Source organism: Piliocolobus tephrosceles, chromosome 5 (genome assembly GCF_002776525.5).
Source record: "Piliocolobus tephrosceles isolate RC106 chromosome 5, ASM277652v3, whole genome shotgun sequence".
NCBI lineage: Eukaryota > Metazoa > Chordata > Mammalia > Primates > Cercopithecidae > Piliocolobus > Piliocolobus tephrosceles.
The window spans coordinates 86,953,496-86,974,772 of record NC_045438.1 but is presented as its reverse complement, the minus strand read 5'-3'; the positions used below and the strand labels follow the sequence as shown (position 1 = coordinate 86,974,772).

Sequence of the window (21,277 nt, the reverse complement as noted above, 5' to 3'; positions counted from 1 at the left end):
CAGCTCTACCAAAAATGTAAAAAATTAGCTGGGTGTTGTGGTGTAAGCCTGTAGTCCCAGCTACCTGGGAGGCTGAGGTGGGAGGATCCCTTGAGCCCGGGAGGCAGAGGTGGCAGTGACTCGAAATTGCCCCACTGCACTCCAGCCTGAGAAACAGAGGGAGACTCTGTCTCAAAAAAGAAAGAGAATAAAAGAAGAAGAAAAGAAAAAGAAAGGAATATCCTACAGCAAATAGTTTAAATCACATTCTTTGATATCACTGTGATAAAATTCTAAAATAAAAGAACAATTAAGAATGAGAAAGTGAAAATGACTACCAATAGTGAGGTAATTTAAACTCCTTGTTAGTAAGTTTGAAAATCCAGAAAACAATATATATAGCTTTTGAGAAGGATACAAATTTAAAAAAAAAAGAAAAGAAAAGAAAAAGAAAGGAAAACCTTGGTAAGCAGACAATCTACAGAAATGTGTAACCCTGGAAAATATTTTTCAAGTTACCTAAGACTAAATATCCTCCAAAGTACAAGGATTAGAGCGCTTTCCAGATGAAGTCTCTCAAATCTTCAAGGAATAAATATTTAAATGTTTGTTAAATTTTCCAGAGGAAAAAGGTGGAAAGATTTCCAATTATTTGTACAAAACCATGTAACACTGATTCTAAAACTTAACAGAAAACTATATCCCAAGTTCACTCATAATTGATACAAAAATCCTAAATAAAACATTGGAAAATAAAGTCAAACAATATTTTAAAAGACCACAATCCCATGATTAAAGACAGTTTAGCCGGGCACAGTGGCTCACGCTTGTAATCCCAGCACTTTGGGAGGCCGAGGCGGGCGGATCACCTGAGGTCGGGAGTTCGAGACCAGCCTGACCAACATGGAGAAACCCCGTCTCTACTAAAAATAAAAAATTAGCTGGGCTTGGTGGCACATGCCTATAATCCCAGCTACTAGGGAGGCTGAGGCAGGAGAATTGCTTGAACCTGGGAGGCAGAGGTTGCGGTGAGCCGAGATCGTGCCATTGCACCACAGCCTGGGCAACAAGAGTGAAACTCCGCCTCAAAAAAAAAAAAAAGTTTAGTCTGGGAATGCAAAGTTTGTTCAATATTAGCAAAACATCAAGTTAAAATGTCAAAAAGGAAAAAAAGTTAATCAACTCAATAAATTATTTTCTTAGAAAATCAAATATCAATTATTTTGGGGGTGAGGTATGGGAACAGCATCTCACTCTGTTGTCCACACTGGAATGCAGTGGCAGGATCAAAGCTCACTGCAGCCTCCCATCTCAGCTGGGACCTTGTAGTCCCAGCTACTCAGGAGAAGTACTGAAGAGAAGCTGAGTAGCTGAGACTATAAGCAGGCACCACAACAGACAGTAAATTTATTTATTTATTTATTTATTTATTTATTTATTTATTTATAGACACAGAGTGTTACTTCCTGGGTTCAAGTAATCCTCCTACCTCGGCCTCCCAAAGCACTAAGATTACACACCTGAGCCACAGTGCCCAGCCAATTCTTTTTTAACTAAAAAAAAAAAAAAAAAAAAAAAAAAAGGAATCAAAGGGTATTCGCTTATCATAATCAACCTATAACCAACTGATATTCATCAAACTTAACAAAAATAGGCAATGGGGAAAGGACTTCTGTTATCAATGGTGCTGGGAAAACTGGCTAACCATATGCAGAAAAAAACTAGGCCCATACCTATCACCGTACACAAAAATTAACTCAAGATGAATGAAATAATTAAATGTTAAATCTCAAATTATAAAATTCCTAGAAGAAAACCTAGGAAATGTCCTTCTCAACATCAGCCATGGCAAATAATTTATGACCAAATCCTCAAAAGCAATTACAAGAAAAACAAAAACTGTTGGATGGGAACAAATTAAACCAAAGAGCTTCTGCACAGCAAATGGAACTCTCAACAGAGTAAATAGACAACCTACAGAATGGGAGAAAACATTTGTAAACTATGTATCCAGCAAAGGTCTAATATCCAGAATCTAGAAGAAACTTAAATAAATCAACAAGAAAAAAACCAAATAACCCCATTAAAAAGTGAGCAAAGGACAGACACTTCTCAAAAAAGATGTAAAAGTGACCAACAAACATATGAAAAAAATGTTTACATTACTAATCATCAGAGAAATGCAAATCAAAACCACAATAAGATACCATCTCACACTAGTCAGAATGGCTATTATTAAAAATTCAAAAAATAACAGACATAGGTGAGGCTGTGAAGAAAAGAGAACACTTATACACTGTTAGTGAGAATGTAAATTAGTTCAACCACTATAGAAAGGACCCTGGGAATTTCTCAAAGAGCTAAAACAGTGACCATTTGACCTAGAAATCCCATTTCTGTGTATATACCCAAATGGTTCTACTAAAAACTAACATATACTTCTATGTTCCTTACAGCACTATTCAAAATAGCAAAGACATGAAAACAACCTAGGTGCCCACCAACTGTGCACTGGACAAAGAAAGTATAGTGCATATACACTATGGAATACCATGTAGCCATAAAAAAGAATGAAATCATGTTCTTTGCAGAAACATGAATGCAACTGGAGGCCATTGTCCTAAGCAAATTAACGTAGGAACAGAAAAGCAAATATCACATGTTCTCACTCATAAGTGGGAGCTAAATCTTGACATAAGAGTTTGGAACAATAAACACCAGGGACTACTATAAGGGAGAGAGAGGTAGAGTGGTGAAAATCTTCCTAATGGAAGTTGGGATCATTATCTGAGTGTTGGGATCAGTGGAAGCACAAGCCTCAGCATCATACAATATACCCTTGTAACAAACCCGCACATGTACCTCTTGAATCTAAAATAAAATGGAAATAAAAATAAATAAATAAATAAATAAATAAAATAAAAATCCAATATGACTGCATAAAGTAATAATTAGATGAGCCTATAATGTTTAAAGATGTAATTTATATAACAATGGTAACACAAAAATGGGGCGATAGAACAAACATACTTGCAAAGTTTTTTGTATATTATTGACATTAAATTGGTATTAATCCAAAGTGCTTGTTATAATTGCTAATTATAATCTCCAGGGCACCCACTAAGAAAATAAGTCAAAAATATAGTAAAATAAAAAAAAGGGGAACTAAAATGTTACAATAAAAAATATATATGTAACAAAAAAGAAGGCAATAATGAAGGGCTAGGGGAGCAAAAAAGGGCATAAAAGAAATATATAACACAAATCATAAAGTGGCAGTTGTAAATATTTTCATATCAGTTATGACATTAAATGTAAATGGATTAAAATTCCAATCAAAAGGCAGAGATTGGAAAATAGATTTAAAAACATGATCCAGCCATATGCTGTCTACAAAATATATAATTATTTTAAGCAAAAAATATTTATTTTATTTTATTACTACTATTCTTTTGAGACGGGGTCTTGCTCTGTCACCCAGGCTGCAGTGCAGTGTCTCAATCTCTGCTCACTGCACCCCCCGCATCCCGGGTTCAAGCGATTCTCCTGCCTCAGCCTTCTGAGTAGCTGGGCTTATAGGCATGTGCCACCATGCCTGGCTAATTTTTTTTGTTTTTAGTAGATAGGGGGTTTCAGCATGTTGGTCAGGCTGGTCTTGAACTCCTGACCTCGTGATCCACCTGCCTCGACCTCCCAAAGTGCTGGGATTACAGGCATGAGCCACCAAGCCTGGACTATTTTTAAGAAAAATGTATAATTTCTAATTTTCTACTCTTGGCATAAATTTTAATTATTTGCAGTGGGACTAAAACCTCCTAAACCCCTTTCAGTGTCATCCAAAGCTTGAACTTCTTCTGTTTCTAGATTAAAAAAAAAAAAAAAAAAAAATCCATTCAGAACTGAACTGCGCAATTTGATCACTGTTTTTGACTTCAAACTTTGCCCAAATTAAACACTACAACACCAACATTTCCTCTATAATTGTTGTCTATGACACCAACTGCTACATCAATAAAGTGTTTTGCAGCCAAGCCAGACCATGGAACTACTCTTCCATAACACCCAGAGAAGGAAGAGCTACCTGAATGTCTGTTTTCATGAGTGTTTTCTCCATAGGTGATATTGTCTAATCATGGGCATTGTACAGGTTGTAGCCTGCACTTCTCACAGACCCTCAGGTTGGAGCCATGGCATGCTCAGAGAACTGGGCAAGGCACAGCTGCATGCCCCTCTCCTCCACAGGCCAGTCAGTTTGCTGGGGGAAACGGTGAGTGTTTCTTCAGAGCAGGTTATGACAGAGCAAGAAGGCAAGCAAGGAGAGAGCCCAGAGAACTAGAGAGCACAGGATTAACACCATGGCAGTGAACCGGCCAAAAATGTCAACATATACTTTAGATTCAAAAACGTTTCTTTCTTTTTTTTTTTTTTAGTATAAATGCTTTTTTTTGTAGACAACATACATGACATGTTTTTCTTAAAAACAATGCCTCCACTCCAAATAAATCACGGTCAAAATAAATGAAGAGCTCAAGATGACATCAGTCCCATTTGTCTTAAGTCCTGGTGTTGTGTGGCTGACAAGCAGAAGCCTGTTATGATGACAGGTAATAGATCCAAAGTAATTGCCAAATTTGTTAATATTTTTTCCATCTCTAAGCCTGCCTTAAAGGAAATCACACATGGGTTACGCCAACCTCACCGTAGTCCTGTGGAGCAACCATGCCATCTGGATTCATGTTTTCACCCATAAAGAACTGGTAGCTTTTGAAATTAGCAAGAATGTGCTTGATTTGTTCTGCAGCCCCTGTCATAAAAGGTTTTACCCTTTCTGGTCTCTTTTCTTCAAGTTTGCCATTGGTTGATTTCATATAATCTTTGTTGTATTATACTTCTTGTAGACTTGCTTTTGTGAAGCTTGTTTCCTGCAGATGATGGTTCATGACAGTATGCATACCAGTGATTACTGTGCTTTCCGTACCTTTGCTTTCAGTGCCTTCAGCGGAGGCATTTCCACCAATGAGCGAGTCATCAATGTTACCTTCTGTCCTCCTTACCATCTTCCCCTCCACCTCCAGGCACAGCCCATCCACAATCTCCCAGATCTTGTAAATGTGGGAGAACATAATGTAGAATGGCTGCTAATGGGGGTTTCTTTAGGGGGTGACAAAAATGTTATAAAATTGACTTGGTGATAGTTGTACATCTTTGTGGATATAGTAAAAACAACTGAATTGTACACTTAAAAAACGTAAATTTTATAGTATTTGAATTACATTTCAATAAAACTATTATTTCAAAATAGAGTTACCATTGAGTGCTGAGTAACATTTCTATCTCTTTTGAAGACCCAGGTTCTCAGGCACAATGGTCTGGGACAGGTTGAAGGTTATAGGGCTGAGACAATAAAATCAGGTTAATCTTATATTAGTAATTCTCACGAAAATGGGATTATGTTGCTGGTCTATTTTAAAGCTTGTCCTTCAGCTTCTCTCAGCTAAGGAAAATCAAGGACTCCACAATTTTGTAAAAATACACAGAAGCCTATGGAAGTGCTACAGATGGGTTCATAATTAAAGCAAGGTGATTTATTCATCTACCAGTTCTGTGAACTTTAGCAAGACATACATTCAAATCTTTGACTGTACCTTCTGTAAAATAGAGATTTAAAAAGTACTTACTGTACTTCATAGTATTGTTGAGATAATTAAATGAGATTTAATAGATAAACAATGCCAGGCCCATGGAAAAGATATGATGGATGCTAGCTGCCCTTAAAGATATATGTTAATTCATGCACACATATGTTTATTGCAGCACTATTCACAATAGTAAAGGCTTGGAACCAACCCAAATGTTCATCAGTGGTAGACTGGATTAAGAAAATGTGGCACTTATACACCATGGAATACTATGCAGTCATAAAAAAGGATGAGTTCACATCATTTGCAGGGACATGGATGAAGCTGGAAACCATCATTCTCAGCAAACTATCACGAGATCAGAAAACCAAACACCATATGTTCTCACTCACAAGTAGGAGTTGAACAATGAGAACACATGGATACAGGGAGGGGAACATCACACACCAGGGCTGGTCCGTGGATTGGGGGCTAAGGGAGGGATAACATTAGGAGAAATACCTAATGTAGGTGGTGGGTTGATGGGTAGAGCAAACCACCAGGGCACGTGAATGCCTATGTAACAAAACTGTACGTTCTGCACATGTAACCCAGAACTTAAAGTATTTAAAAAAAAAAAAGATATATGTGAATTATTCTGCAGAGGGAAGGGGGAAACTCAGGCATGGTAATGTCAATCTTCCTTACATATCAGCTGGGTTCCCTTTAATGGGAGAGAACAGGCTGCTCAGCTCCCCACAAAAATGTTCCTTGAGTGCAATTAGTACCTACCAGTACTTCCAGTACTTCCTGGTCCATCATTCTACGGACAGGGGCATCAGCCTACCCAGCTCCTGCCCACTGTCATTCGATGAAGCATCTTTTCCAGGCCTGCCCAATCCATCACTGTATCACCAGAGAGCAATCTCTTTGGAAACTGTTTTGCAAGTTTGGGAGAGCAGATTATTATATTGTCTCTTTTCACATAGAATGAGGAATTATGCCACAGAAGAACCAAGACTCTTGCCCAAGGTCTCAGATAGTGTGCTGTTTCTAATACGTGCTTCCTCCCAGTCAAAAGAGATAAAAATGTATTAAAGTTTGACTCAATGAGATTAGAGAGCCAGATGGATTCGGATATGCTGAACTAGGCAAAGGATTTTCTCTCTCTGTGCGTCCTCAACTTTGAAAAGGCTGCTGTGAGAATTAAACAAAACAATGAAAGTAAAGTGTTGACCATAGAGCTTACCTCTCCTCATATTTCCTATAGCTTAAAAAATTATGTGTTACATGTATACTTTTTGCAACTGTCTTTGCAAAAATTATAACAGTGAGAAAATTATGGCAGTGAAAGAGATCTGATCTAACCAACCCCCATCTTGCCTTTAACCTCCAAACTGTTCTTGGTCATTCTTGGGCTTAGACCAACCAAGCTGATTTTGGGAGACCTTTATAGTTTAGATGTTAATAGCCCTTCCCCAAAACTAAAGTGCCTTTGTAAAGTTAACGAAAGGCCACCAGGTTAGAGTGTGAGGGGTCTAAATTCTGCTAAGGAGTAGATATAAACAATTACCAGCCATTATCCCAGAGGTCACAAGACTTGCAACTTCCCCGATTACTCTTGCAGATAACATCACTATTGTAGACCCTAAGATTGGCCTTTTGAGATGTCTTTTCAGGTGTTTGTATTTCTGATGACCTATGTGTCCACTCGGACCTACCAACTCCTGCCAGCTGGTCCCGTGGCCTCACCCAGAAGCCAACTCCCTGGCCCACTAAACTATCCTTGAAAAACCGTAGCCTTCAAATTTTCTGGGAGATTGATTTGGGTAACAACTCTGTCTCCCATGTGGCATGGCTGGCCTCATGTCAATTAAACTCTATTGCAATGCCATGGTCTCGGTGAATTTGTTTTGTTTTTGCAGTGGGCAGGAAGAACTCATGGGGCAGTTACATTTTCTTCAAAATGTAGTAGATAAAAATATATAACTATGTTTTTTCCACAAGTGGTTACATTCTTTCAAATTTCTAGTTTTCTGATGGAAAAAAAGGGGGGCATTACAGAATAAAAGGTAGCTTGCTTCAAATGGGAATTGGACTGTTAATGATTATAAATATAGAAATGTGAGAAAAAAGCTTCATCTTTGGAGCACTATACTTCTGATAATTGTTTCTGGAACAAGTGGAATCCTCATTTTTCTGCAACAGCTTTAGGGCAGGCTAACCTATAAATTTCTTTTTAAATAACTGTTGAGTCTATTACAAAGAGTTCTAAATTTGCTAGGCAGTGCGGCCCACATATATCCTTGGGATAACAAATCACACTGTGATTCTCTGGCCTCTAACCTCTCATACAACCTACCAGAAAAATGATGTAAGCTTTCTGAAATCCCCCTATTTCTATTGGGGAAAAGGCTAGAAATGACTGTTTGCCAACTGTGTGATAAGTTTAAGAAATAATTTTTTTTAACTTTTAGGTTCAGGGATACAGGTGAAGGTTTGCTATATAGGTAAACTTATGTCATGGGGGTGTGTTATACATGTTATTTCATCACCCAGGTATTAAGCCTGGAACCTGCTAGTTATTTTTCCTGATCATCTCCCTCCTCCCACCTTCCACCCTCAAGTAGACCCTAATGTATATTGTTCCCTTCTTTGTGTTCATGGGTTCATCATTTATCTCCCACTTATAAGTGATGACTTGTGGTATTTGGTTTTCTGTTCCTGTGTTAGTTTGCTAAGGATATGGTCTCAAGCTCTATCCATGTTCCCACAAAAGACATTATTGCATTCTTTTTTATGGCTGCATAGTATTCCATGATGTATATATACCACATTTTCTTCATCCAGTCTGTCACTGATGGACATTTAGTTTGATTCCATGTCTTTGCTATTGGGAATGGTGCTGCAATGAACATTTGCCTACATGGGTCTTTATGATAGAATGATTTATATTCCTCTGGGTATACACCCAGTGATGGAACTGCTGGGTAGAATGATAGTTCTGCTTTTAGCTCTTTGAGGAATCACCATACTATTTTCCACAATGTTAGAACTAATTTACACTCCCACCAACAGTGTATAAGTGTTCCATTTTCTCCACAACCTAGCCAGCATCTGTTAGTTTTTGAGTTTTTAATAATGGCCATTCTGACTGGTGTGAGAGGGTATCTCATTGTGGTTTTGATTTTCATTTCTCTAGTGAACAGTGATATTGAGCTTTTATTCATATATTTGTTGGCTTCTTTTGAAAAGTATCTGTTCATGTCCCTTGCCCACTTTTTAATAGGGCGATCAGAGGTCACTCTTGTTGCCATTTTGATTTTGGTGGGTTTTGGCTCACTCCTTTACTGCAACCTGTTTTATCAGCAAGGTCTTTATGACCTGTATTTTGTGCTGACCTCCTACCTCATCCTGTGGCTTAGAATGCCTTAACCGTCTGGGAATGCATCCCAGTAGTTTCAGCCTCATTTTACCCAGCTCCTATTAAAATGGAGTTGCTTTGGTTCAAATGCCTTGACAGAAGCTATAAGTTATAGTATTCCATAGTACAGTAGGGAAATTATAGTTAATACTTTATTGTATATTTCAAAAAAAGCAAGAGGAGAAGACTTAAGTGTTCTCAATATAAGTACAATGTTTGAGGCGATGACTATTCCAATTACCCTGATTTGATCATTACAAACTGTACACAAGTATCAAAATATGACATGTACCCTCAAAATATGTATATATCAATAAAAAAGGAAATAAAATTTCAAAATACTGACAGCATTTGTAATTTCCAAGAAGGATTAAAAATATAAGAATTTTTTTTTTAATGTCAACAGCAAGAACATAGTGAAGAAAACAAGGAGTTGGCTATTTAAGGAGATGGCCTGCAATTCAATCAGTTGTGTAGTAAAGGGGAACCTCTACGTTTCCACGGTCTGTGGAATAGTCATTCTTTTATTCCTTTACTTTCCTAATAAACTTACTTTCACTTTACAGACTCTCCCTGGATTCTTTCTTGTGTGAAATCCAAGAACCCTCTTTTGGAGTCTGGATCGGGGCTCCTTTCCTCTAACAGTAATCATACAAGTAGTTTCACAGCCCTAAAAATCATCTGTGCTCCACATGTTCATTCCTTCTCTGCTCCAAACCCCTGGCAAACACTTATCCTTTTACTGTCTCCAAGTTTGCCTTTTCCAGAATGTCATATATATCATACAGTGGGTAGCCTTTTCAGATTAGCTTCTTTCACTAGTAATGTGCATTTAAGTTTCTTCCATGTCTTTTCATTTTTTGATAGCTCATTTCTTTTTAGCACTAAATAATATTTCAATATACCATTATCTGGCTGGACCACAGTTTATTCATTTACCTAATAAAGGACATCTTGTTTGCTTCCAAGTTTTGTCAACTGTGAATAAAACTGCTCTAAACAGTTCATCCACAGGTTTTAGTGTGGACCTAGGTTTTTAACATATTTGAGCAAATACCAAGGTGATCAGTTGCTGGATTGTGTGGTAAGGATATGTTTATTTTTCTAAGAAATGCCAAACTGTCTTCCAGAATGGCTATATCATTTTTTATTCCCACCAGTAATGAATGAGAGTACCTGTTGCTCTACATCCTCACCAGCATTTGGTGGTGTCAGTGTTCTGGATTTCGACCATTCTAAAAGGTATGTTGTGGTATTGTCAGAGGCGTTTGAACCACAGCAACTCCATCGTGAATAGAGGCTGGGTAAATTAAGGCTAAGACCCGCTGGGCTGCATTGCCAAATAGTTAGGCATTGTAAGTAACAGTTTGAGATAGGAGGTAGGCACGAGATACAGGTCATAAAAACCTTTCTGATAAAACAGGTGCAGTAAAGAAGCCGGCAAATCCCACCAAAACTAAGATGGCAATGACAGTGACTTCTGGTCATCCTCACTACTGCACTCCCACCAGCACCATGACAGTTTACAAATGCCACGGCAACATCAGGAAGTTACTCTATATGGTCTAAAAAGGGGAGGCATGAATAATCCACCCCTTATTTAACATATAATCAAGAAATAACCATAAAAATGGGCAACCAGCAGCCCTCCTGGCTGCCCTACCTGTGGAGTAGCCATTCTTTATTCTTTTACTTTCTTAATAAACTTGCTTTCACTTTACTCTATGGACTCGCCCTGAATTCTTTTTTGTGTGGGATCCAAGAACCCTCTCTTGGGGTCTGGATCAGGACCCCTTTCCATTAACAGTATCTCATTGTTTTAATTTGCATTTCCCTGATGACATATGATGTGATGTGGAGTGTCTTTTCATATGCTTATTTGCAATATGGATGTCTTCTTTAGTAAGGTATCTGTTAGATCTTTAGCCCATTTTTTAATCAGGTTATTTGTTTTCTTACTGTTGAGTTTCAAGAGTTCTTTGTATATTTGGGGTAATAGTCCTTTATCAGATATGTCATTCAGAAATATTTTCTCCTAGTCTGTTTCTTGTCTACTCACTGTCTTGACAATGTACTTGGAAGAGCAGTAGTTTTAACTTTAATGAAGTCCAGTTTTCCAATCCTTTATTTAATGGTTCATGCCTTTGGCATTGTATCTAAAATGTCATCGTTATACTCAAGATCATATTCTCCTATATTGTTTTCTAGGAGCTGTATAGTATTATTTTTACAGTTAGGTCTATGATGAATTTTGAGTTAATTGTTGGGAAAGGTATAAAATCTGTAAGATCTGTGCCTAGATTCTTTTTTTTTTGCCTGTGGATGTTCTAGCACCATTTGCTGAAAAAACTACCTTTTCCTCCATTGTACTGCCTTTGCTCATTTGTCAAGAATCAGTTGGATATATTTATCTTGGTTTATTTCTGGACTCCCTATTTAATTGTATTGACCTATTTGTCTTCTTTATTCAGTATCACATTGTCTTGACTACTGCAGTTCATAGTAAGTCTTGAAGTCAAGTAGTATCAGTTCTCTAACTTTGTTCTCATTCAATATTGCATTGGCTATTCTGGATCTTCTTGCCTCTCCATATAACCTTTAGAATCAGTTTGTCAACCTCCACAAAATAACTTGCTGAGAATTTTAGGGGATTGTGTTGAATTTGGGGAAGAGTGGAGAAGAACTGACATCCTCAAAATATTGTCTTCATATCCATGAATATGACATACCTATTTACTTAATTCTTTTTTGATTTCTTTTATCAGGGTTTTCTAGCTTTCTAGCTTTCGCATATAGATCTGGTACACATTTTTTCAGATTTATACCTAAGTATTTTATTTTTAGGGTGGGCCAATGTAAATGTCACTGTTTTTCATTTCAAATTCCACTTGTTCATTGCTGGTATATAAAAAAGTAATTGATATTTTGTGTATTAATTTTATATCCCATCCTACAACCCTGCTATAATTGCTTGCTAATTCCAGGAGTGTTTGCATCAATTCTTTTGGATGTTATACATAGACAATCACGTCATCTGTGAATAAAGACAGTTTTATTTCTCCCTTCACAATCATTATACATTTTATTTCCTGTTCTTGTCTTACTGAATGAGCTAGGACTTCCAGTACCTACATTCTTGTTTGTGACAATGTTGCAAAGCAATGGTGAAAGGAAATATCTTTGCCTTGTTTCTGATCTTAGTGGGAAAGCTTCAAGTTTCTCACAAGTAAGTATGATGTTAGCTGTAGGTTTATATATATATATGTATTTTTTTTTTTTTTTTTTTTACTGGAGACAGAGTTTCGCTCTTGTTGCCCAGGCTGGAGTGCAATGGCATGATCTCAATTCACTGCAACCTCCACCTCCCAGGTTCAAGCGATTCTTCTGCCTCAGCCTCCCGAGTATCTGGGATTACAGGCATGCGCCACCATGCCCAGCTAATTTTTGTATTTTTTAGTAGAGATGAGGTTTCACCATGTTGGTCAGGCTTGTCTCAAAATGCAGACCTCAAGTGATCCACCCGTCTCTGCCCCCCAAAGTGCTAGAATTGCATATAGATAGTTTTAACAAGTTGAGGAAGTTCTATGTTCCTAATTGACTGAGATTACTTATTATGAGTGGGTATTCAGTTTTGGCAAATGCTTTTTCTGTATCTATTGTTATGAATTTTTATTCATGCACATAGTCTCTGAAAATAAGGATAAAGGAAAAATTAATATAAATGAAATTAAAATTTGTATTCTTTAGCTTGTTGATATGATGGAGTACATTGATTTTTGAATAAATGTTGAACCAGCCTTGAATACCTGTGCTAAATCTCAGTCATAGAGTATGACTCTTTTTATACATTTGTTTAATTTGCTAATATTTTATTGATCCTTTTATCTAATCAATGCTAGAGAATACAGTTTATATCAGAAAGGAAATGATTGTAAATCCATGGTTCAATTTTAATGTCATCTAGACAGATAGAACCTTTGATAGACTTCTGAAGTTTTCTGGGTATTTTCAGATTTTTCTTTTCTAGAAAATAAACATTATCAAAACCTCTCAGCAAGCTGGAAATAGAAGAGAACTTCCTCAATTTGGCAAAGATGTTATAGGACCACTACATTCAACTGCTTATTGCGTAGTGACAGAACAATGTATCAAAACAGCAGAGTTGCAGCAAAGAGTTTAATCATCATAAAACAGCCAAATAAGGAGACAGGAGGGAACATCAAATCCACATCTCCAAAAGATTGGGAGATGAGACTTTTAAGGGACCTGAACAGGTGACAGGCTAAAATGTAGTGATTGCTAATTGGTCAAGAAGTGAGAGGTGAAGTCATGGTGTAGGTAGATTAAGAGACTACATTCCTGTCCTGAGTCAGTTCTGCTCTGGGGGTCTTCAGACCAGCTGGCATCAGCCATTCTGCTGGAATTCAGGATCTCAAAAAACACCTTAAGCAATTATTGGGTTAAAAGGTCCAGTATCGGCCAGGCGTGGTGGCTCAGGCCTGTAAACTCAACACTTTGGGAGGCCAAGGTAGGCAGATCACCTGAGGTCAGGAGTGCGAGACCAGCCTGGCTGACATGGTGAAACCCTGTCACTATTAAAAATACAAAAAAGGAGCCGAGCATGGTGGCATGCACCTGTAATCCCAGCTACTTGGGAGGCTGAGGCAGGAGAATCGCTTGAACCCGGGAGGCAGAGATTGCAGTGAGTGGAGATTGCACCACTGCACTCCAGCCTGGGTGACAGAGTGAGACTCCGTCTCAAAAAAACAACAAGTCCATTGTGGGAGATTCTATCTATAGGAACAATGGGGGATCAGGTGGTCAGTTTGCTACATGACTCTCAAGTTAGTTAGCAGCTGCAGGGAAGTGGATCAAATTGTGTCAGTGCACCATGGTCAATACCTAACTATAATTCTGCCTAAAACCTGGCTTCATTGGCTCATGGTCCTGCAGGCTATACAGGAAGCATGACATCAGCACCTGCTTAGCTTCTGGTGAGGCCTCAAGGAGTTTTTACTCAAGGCGGAAGGCAAAGTGGGAACTGACACATCACACGTGAGAGCAGCAGCAGGTTAGGGTTCCATACACTTTTAAACAACCAAATATATGTGAACTCATAGAGTGAAAACACACTCATTATTGCGAGGACAGCACCAACCCATTTATGAGGAATCTGCCCTCATAAGCCAATCACCTCCCACCAAGCCTCACCTCCAACAACATTGGGGATTACATTTCAACATGAGATTTGTAGGGAACAAATATCCAAACCATATTAATGGTGAAAATAGTGAATGGTTTGCACGTAAGTTTGAGAATAACATAAATATATAATTTCTTTTTTATCTTTTTTTTGAGACAGAGTCTCACTGTCGCCCAGGCTGTAGTGCAATGGCGCAATCTCAGCTCACTGCAACCTCCACCTCCCAGGTTCAAGTGATTATCCTGCCTCAGCCTCCTGAGTAGCTGGGAATACAGGGGTGCACCACCACACCAGGCTAATTTTTGTATTGTTAGTAGAGACGGGGTTTCACTATGTTGGTCAAGCTGGTCTCGAACTCCTGACCTTGTGATTCATCCACCTCAGCCTCTGAAAGTGCTGGGATTACAGGCGTGAAGGCATGAGCCACTGCACCCAGCCCTATCTTTTTTTTTTTTTTTTTTTTTTCTGAGATAGAGTTTTGTTCTTGCTGCCCAGGCTGGAGTGCAATAGTGCAGTCTCAGCTCAATGCAACCTCTGCCTCCCAAGTTCAAGCGATTCTCCTGCATCAGCCTCCCAAGTAGCTGGGATTACAGGCACCTGCCACCAGGCCCAGCTAATTTTTTTTGTATTTTTAGTACAGACAGGGTTTCACCATGTTGACCAGGCCGGTCTAGAACTCCTGACCTCAGATGATCTGCTTACCTCAGCCTCCCAAAGTGCTGGGATTACAGGCGTTAGCCACTGCACCCAGCCCTATTATAATTTCTAGCCAACACTATATTGGAGATCTTCTGTTGATGAAATATTTGCAAATCGCAGGTCACCAACACACTAAACTAAAAAGCACTAAACATTGAAATAAAATATTGGTTTTATCTATGTTGAAAATACTGATCTAGCCAAAGATGAAGTCATTGATATTTGGATCAAAATTTCACTACAACTGAAATTTAACTAAAAAATTGTGATATTCTTAGAAGAAATTTGCCTGTCTTGGCCTTGTAAAGTGAGCTGTTGAAACTTTAATTCCATTTGCAACAATATAGTTTGTGACCTGGGATTATCAGCATTTGTGGCCATCCAAAAAAAATCAAAATTCATCAGATAGCCAACATGACACATACTGCTTTGTCAAAGACCACCTCATAGTTTAATCCTCTTATTCAAGCTAAGCAACTACTGCTTTCATAATAATGTCTTTCAAAAATAAAATTTAGCTTACTTAGGCAAAATTTTAAAAGTTTTTGTTTTTTAATTTACTCATAAAGAATGCATATATTACTATATCACAAATTTAAAAAATATTTTGATAACTTTATTTCACTATACTTAGCTTTCTTTGTAATTCAACTTATTTTATTTTATGCATTTAAGACTATTATTCTAAAAAGGGCCCATAGGCTTCACTGGATTGTAAAAAGAGCCATTGCACAGAAAACCTAAGAACCTCTGAGCTCAAAAGGATGTGTTATTGTAGAAAACAGTATGGCCTGGCCACTCACAATTTTTCTGAAAAGGAAGTTGGAATAGAATGATTCTTTGAAAGTGACAGCAATGTGCCCTTCAAGTGTTGGAATTATCATGGGCAATCTCATGAGATTGCTTACAATCTGAGTTTCTCATCATAGCAACTGGAAGACCACTTGCTGCTTGTTTTTTAACAGATGACTTCATCTCATTAGCAGTGATTTAAATCAGGAAGCTGCCTACATTCTTGTTTGTGACCCTGATGGGAGGTAACTTCAAATATCAAATTAGCCATTTCTCTAAGGATCCTGGCTCCCATTAGTGGAAAATAATATTACCATAGTAGTGAGCATTAACATGTGTCATGGGGTCACATTGCTCTTGAGCTATTTCTTTCTATTTTTTCTTTTTGAGATGGAGTCTCACTCTGTTGCCCAGGCTGGAGTGCAGTGGCGTGATCTCAGCTTACTGCAACCTCTGCCTCCCAGGTTCAACCAATCCCCCTACCTCAGCCTCCCAAATAGCTGGGATTACAGGCACCCACCACCATGCACAGCTAGTTTTTGTATTTTTACTAGAGACGGGGTTTCACCATATTGGTCAGGCTGGTCTCAAACTCCTGACCTTAGGTGATCCACCCGCCTCAGTCTCTCAAAGTGCTGGGATTACAAGCATAAGCCACTGTGCCCAGCCGCTCTTGAGCTATTTCAGTGGAAGAGCTAAACCGTTTTACTTATAAAGGAAGTAGTTTATATTGATATTTACAATCTAGTTGGACCAGATCCATGCTCCTACTAAAATTCTTAACTTCCTTTGAACTGAGTGTATTTTACTAATCCTCTTCCTGAAGAAAATAATATAGTTGTTTAAGCTTTTCCCATAATTTAAGTTAAAAATAATACAGTATCAATGGAAATATCAATTCTTAATATAGTTGAAAAACTTTAATTCCTCTTGGTTTCAGAAGGTAGCTGATTTTAGCTACTGATAAAAGAATCTCCTCTCTTTTGGGATAATTTTAAAAATCCTAGCAGATCTGTTTTCACAATATGGTTTATTTGTCATCAACTTCTGGCCTATCTAAAATGACTTGATAAATAGTTTTAAAAATCATCTTTTCAGCCAGGTGCGGTGACTCACACCTACAATCCCAGCACTTTGGGAGGCCAAGGTGGGCGGATCACCTGAGGTCAGGAGTTTGAGACTAGTCTGGGCAACATGGTGAAACTCCATCTCTACTAAAAATACAAAAAAAAATTAGCCAGGCATGGTGGTGGGCACCTGTAATCACAGCTACTAAGGAGGCTGAGGCAGGAGAATCACTTGAACCCGGGAGGCAGAGGTTTCAGTGAGCTGAGATTGTACCACTGCACTCCAGCCTGGGCTACAGAGCAAGATTTTGTCTAAAAAAAAACATCTTTTGAAATTTAAATGGCATTTAATACAAAATCCCCAAGTCTAGAAAAAAATATTTTTGGCAAAAAAAAAAAAATATCATTCAGAAATGAACATATTACTAAGAAAAGCATTGACTCATATTTTCTGCTCCTTTTCAGAATCTAGGTTTTTGCCTTTGAGAGATTTTTAAGACCCTAGTCTCTGGCCCAGCAGCAAATCTAAGCTCCCTACGTTGGTCCACATGTCCCTGTATGGCTCGGCTTCTGCTCACCCCTGCAGCCTCACACACATGCCCCATTTAGATCACACTGTTTTGTAATTGTTTTGTTTGCCTTCATGAATTAGTTTGTTAGGGCTCATAACAAAATACCAAAGACCACTTAAACAACAGAAATGTACTGTCTTATAGTTCTGGAGGCTAGAAGACCAAGATGTTAGCGCCTTCTGAGAATTGTGAAACACAGACAGGGATGTGTCGATTTCATGTTATGGCTGATTTTTAGCCAGAATGTCTGAGAAAAAGTTACAGAAATTAAACTATTTTTATACCAGTAATTTCTTTCTTTTCTTTTCTTTTCTTTTTTTCCCCTAGTGGTGTTTTAAGGCCAAGAAGAAAAAAAATGTGGAGAGCAGAATGGTGGTTACCAGGGGCTGCCTGAAGGGTTACTGGAGAGGCTGGTCAAAGAATATAAAATTTCAGCTAGATAGGAAGAAAAAGTTCAAAAGATCTACTGTATAATTTGGTGACTATAGTTAATAACAATGTATTGTATACTTGAAAATCACTATGTGAGTAGATTTTTAAGCGTTCTCACCACAGAAAAAGTGGGGATGGGGAGCAGATAATAATATCTACCCTTCATGCTTTTGTGAAGACTTAACAATGTAACCTGAGTATTGGAATTCAATTGTGCTCAAAACCTACCTGCCACTTACTTGGACGTGAATGATCTTAAGCAAATTATTCAACCAGGTTAAACGTCACATTAAGTTTTCTTACCAATAAGATGAAATATTAATAGCCCATTAACAGTATAATACAAATGTGCCAGGATGCCTATGACAAGGTCCCTCTGTTTTCTTTTCTTTTCTTTTTTTTTTGAGACAGAGTTTCACTCTTGTTGCCTAGGCTGGAGTGCAATGGCACGATCTCGGCTTACTGCAACCTCCGCCTCCAAGGGTTCAAGAGATTCTCCTGCCTCAGCCTCCCGAGTAGCTAGGACTCCAGGTACCTGTCACCACACCTGGCTAATTTTGTATATTTTTAGTAGAGATAGAGTTTCACCATATTGGCCAGGCTGGTTTCAAACTCCTGACCTCAGGTGATCCACCCGCCTCAGCCTCCCAAAGTGCTGGGATTACAGGTGTGAGCCACTGCGCCTGGCCGGTCCCTGTTTTCACCCTGCATTCATCTCAAAGCAGGTCTCGGAGTTTTAATTCAGCCCACCTAAATAAATCTATCTCAGCAAATTTAAAGAAAAATTGATATTTTATTAAAGACTTTGTGATAAGACATAAAATAGGTTCTCATTACCAAAGAAACTTAAAACATATATTATCCATTAGATAGCTCTAGCGGTGTGCTGGCAAATGTTCAACAACTGACTCTTAAAGAAAAATGCATGCATTTATATACACACATATTTATTATAAATTTTTCTGATATAAAAGATTGTTACACACAATTTACTATTTGTAAATTTGACTGTTGGTTCCTACAAACTCCTTTCATTGGTTTTTGCAGAACTTTTGTAATCTATAGCCAACCTGTGGTTCCAATTGAACTGTGATTTGACAAATGGAGTTATATACCCATTTATTTTCTAATAAATCAATAACATATTGTCATTGGATCTAATATGTAATCTATTATTAAAGTATTTGTCACCCTATTATATAATGAGTGTATATTACATAATGAGTATAGTACAAGCTATACTCATTAAATTAGAACCTAGTTTTAGCACTAGATATGTTGTTCATCAATGATGTGAGTGAAATTTTTCCTGAATCAGATAATAGTTTTCAAATATGTACTGAAATCATATTTCCTCAATTTACGGGGCTATTCCCAATGAACTGGATATTAGTACCACACACTTTTAAGTTTATTCTGCATTATTTTGACATTTTCTTCATTACTTGCTTAAGTCTAATCAACTGATGAAATAATAAATAAAGCCCTGATTTGTATGCAGATTTTTGCCTGCATATTTTTTTTTCCTCATGGACTTGGGAAATTTTCTATGATCCTCATGGCTTTGCTGCTACTTAGTGTATGCACCCTCACCTTGTTTGCAGCATTATCAGCTCCAGGACAGCCGAAATCCTTCTTGGTTCTTTCATACTATCGCCCACTGGGTCTACAGTAGATTTTAGGTTAGTGTTACTTGAATTCCAAGTACTACTACCACTGAAGCAGCAACTCTGTTTCCATCACTTGGAGAGAAGACCAAAAACACACATTAAACACCTGGAGAAAAAAAAGCAAAACCACATTAAAGTGAGATTGTAAGGAACTGACCAGAAATTTAGAAAAGAGAAAAACTCACTGTTGTGTGAAGGAGTCAAAGTAATTTCATGTTGACTTGAACAAGAAATTAAAGGAACCCTGGGCCTTGGCCTGAGGATAGACTGGGAATGGTGGTTTGGAGAGAAAAAAATGAGGACAGAGGGAATGTATGAGGAACAGTGGAAGGTAAAGTTGGCTGGATAAAATGAGACTTCAAAAGGCCAGTTTGCGAAGCTTGAACTGGGTGCAATAAACAATCAAAGGCCATTTTAGATCTATGTGAAAACAAATGGCATGGAAATGATATTGAAGCAGAAATCTGGTAGCATCCCCAGAACAGGAATTTCAGAACCTATTGCAGTGGCTTAGGTTTAAAAGACAAAAACAACAAATGAGCAGTTCCCCAGTGATCAGTGGTAGGTCATGTTGATATCATGTACCCACAGATACCAGGCAATGAGAAAGGCACGTAATCTCTGTAGCATTCTTCCTAAACATCCACAGATTCAGTCCAATCATGAGAAAACATCAGACAAACCCAAACTGAGGGACAGTATAGAGAAACCAGTACTGTTCAAAAGTGTCAAGGTTTTTGAAGACAACTGACTGAGAAACTGTCACAGATTAGAGGAGGCTACGAACACATGAAAACTAATGCAATGTGGTATCCTGGATTGGATCCTGGCACAGAAAAATGACATTAGTGGAACAGTTGGTGAAATTAAAATAAAATCAGTAATGCAGTTAATAGTTTTGTATCGCTGTTAACTTTTTAGTTTCATTGGTTATATAAGCTGTTAACATAGGGCAATATGGGTGATGGGTATGTGGGAACTCCCTTTATTACCTCTGCAACTTTTCTGTGAGTCTAAAATCTTTATTTTTAAGTTAAAACAGTAAAACTACCAGTTCTTTTACCTGCTTCTAGCAGGTGCTCAAAGAGGGACAGAGCACAACCTTGCAAAGCATGACATTAGAGGGTGTCCCAGAAGCAAGGGTCTTGTGTAGCCCCAGGCTCTGCTGCTCCCAAACTGCATGGCCTTTCTTGGCAAATGATTTACAATCTCCGAGCCTCAGGCCAGTGTCTTAAACAAGGGCACAGAACGTCTTTTCAACAAATGGTACTAAAAAAACTGGATATCCACATGCAAAAGAATAAATTTAGACTCATACCATATATGAAAATTAACTCAAAATGGATTAAAGGTCTAAGAGTTTAAATTATAAAACTCTTAGGAGAAAACATAGAGGAAAATCTTCCTAACATTGTATTTGGCTATGACTTCATTATGACACCGAAAGCACACGCGACAAAAGAAAGGAAAAAAAAAAAAAGGTAAATCAAATAGAAAAAAAAGACCAGAAAAGCAACGAAGGGCAGCATCCCTTCCCGTCCTGATAGCTGTCGGATTTTACCCCAATGGTGTTTTTGCTTCCAGGAGCTGTCCACGCGTCGCCACTGTTTTATCACTAAGGTTTTAATCGTGAATAAACGAGGAACTGGATTCGAATGATTTCTTAGTTTCTGAGATTTTTTTGTCTAAGCGTCGTAGACTTCGTGCGTTCTCAACCCAATAGGAAGCGTCACATCTCAGTGAGCCCGAAACTCTCACAGCCCGAAACTGCACGGGCGCGGTGGCTCAAGCCTGTAATCCCAGCACTTTGGGAGGCCGAGA

The 21,277-nt window shown here is 38.1% G+C and overlaps 1 protein-coding gene and 1 pseudogene across 1 annotated transcript; both read right to left on the bottom strand.

Moving 5' to 3' along the window:
- Positions 1 to 3,765: 3,765 nt before the first annotated feature.
- On the bottom strand, positions 3,766 to 4,266 carry LOC111538094 (annotated as a pseudogene).
- A 386-nt stretch (positions 4,267 to 4,652) lies between these two features.
- Positions 4,653 to 5,102, bottom strand: LOC111538024 (translationally-controlled tumor protein homolog). The gene is made up of 2 exons (XM_023205182.1): positions 4,880 to 5,102; positions 4,653 to 4,783 (listed from the first exon to the last, which is right to left on the bottom strand). Exons 1-2 carry the CDS (start codon positions 5,100 to 5,102, stop codon positions 4,653 to 4,655), a joined length of 354 nt encoding a protein of 117 aa, XP_023060950.1.
- Between the last annotated feature and the right edge of the window lie 16,175 nt (positions 5,103 to 21,277).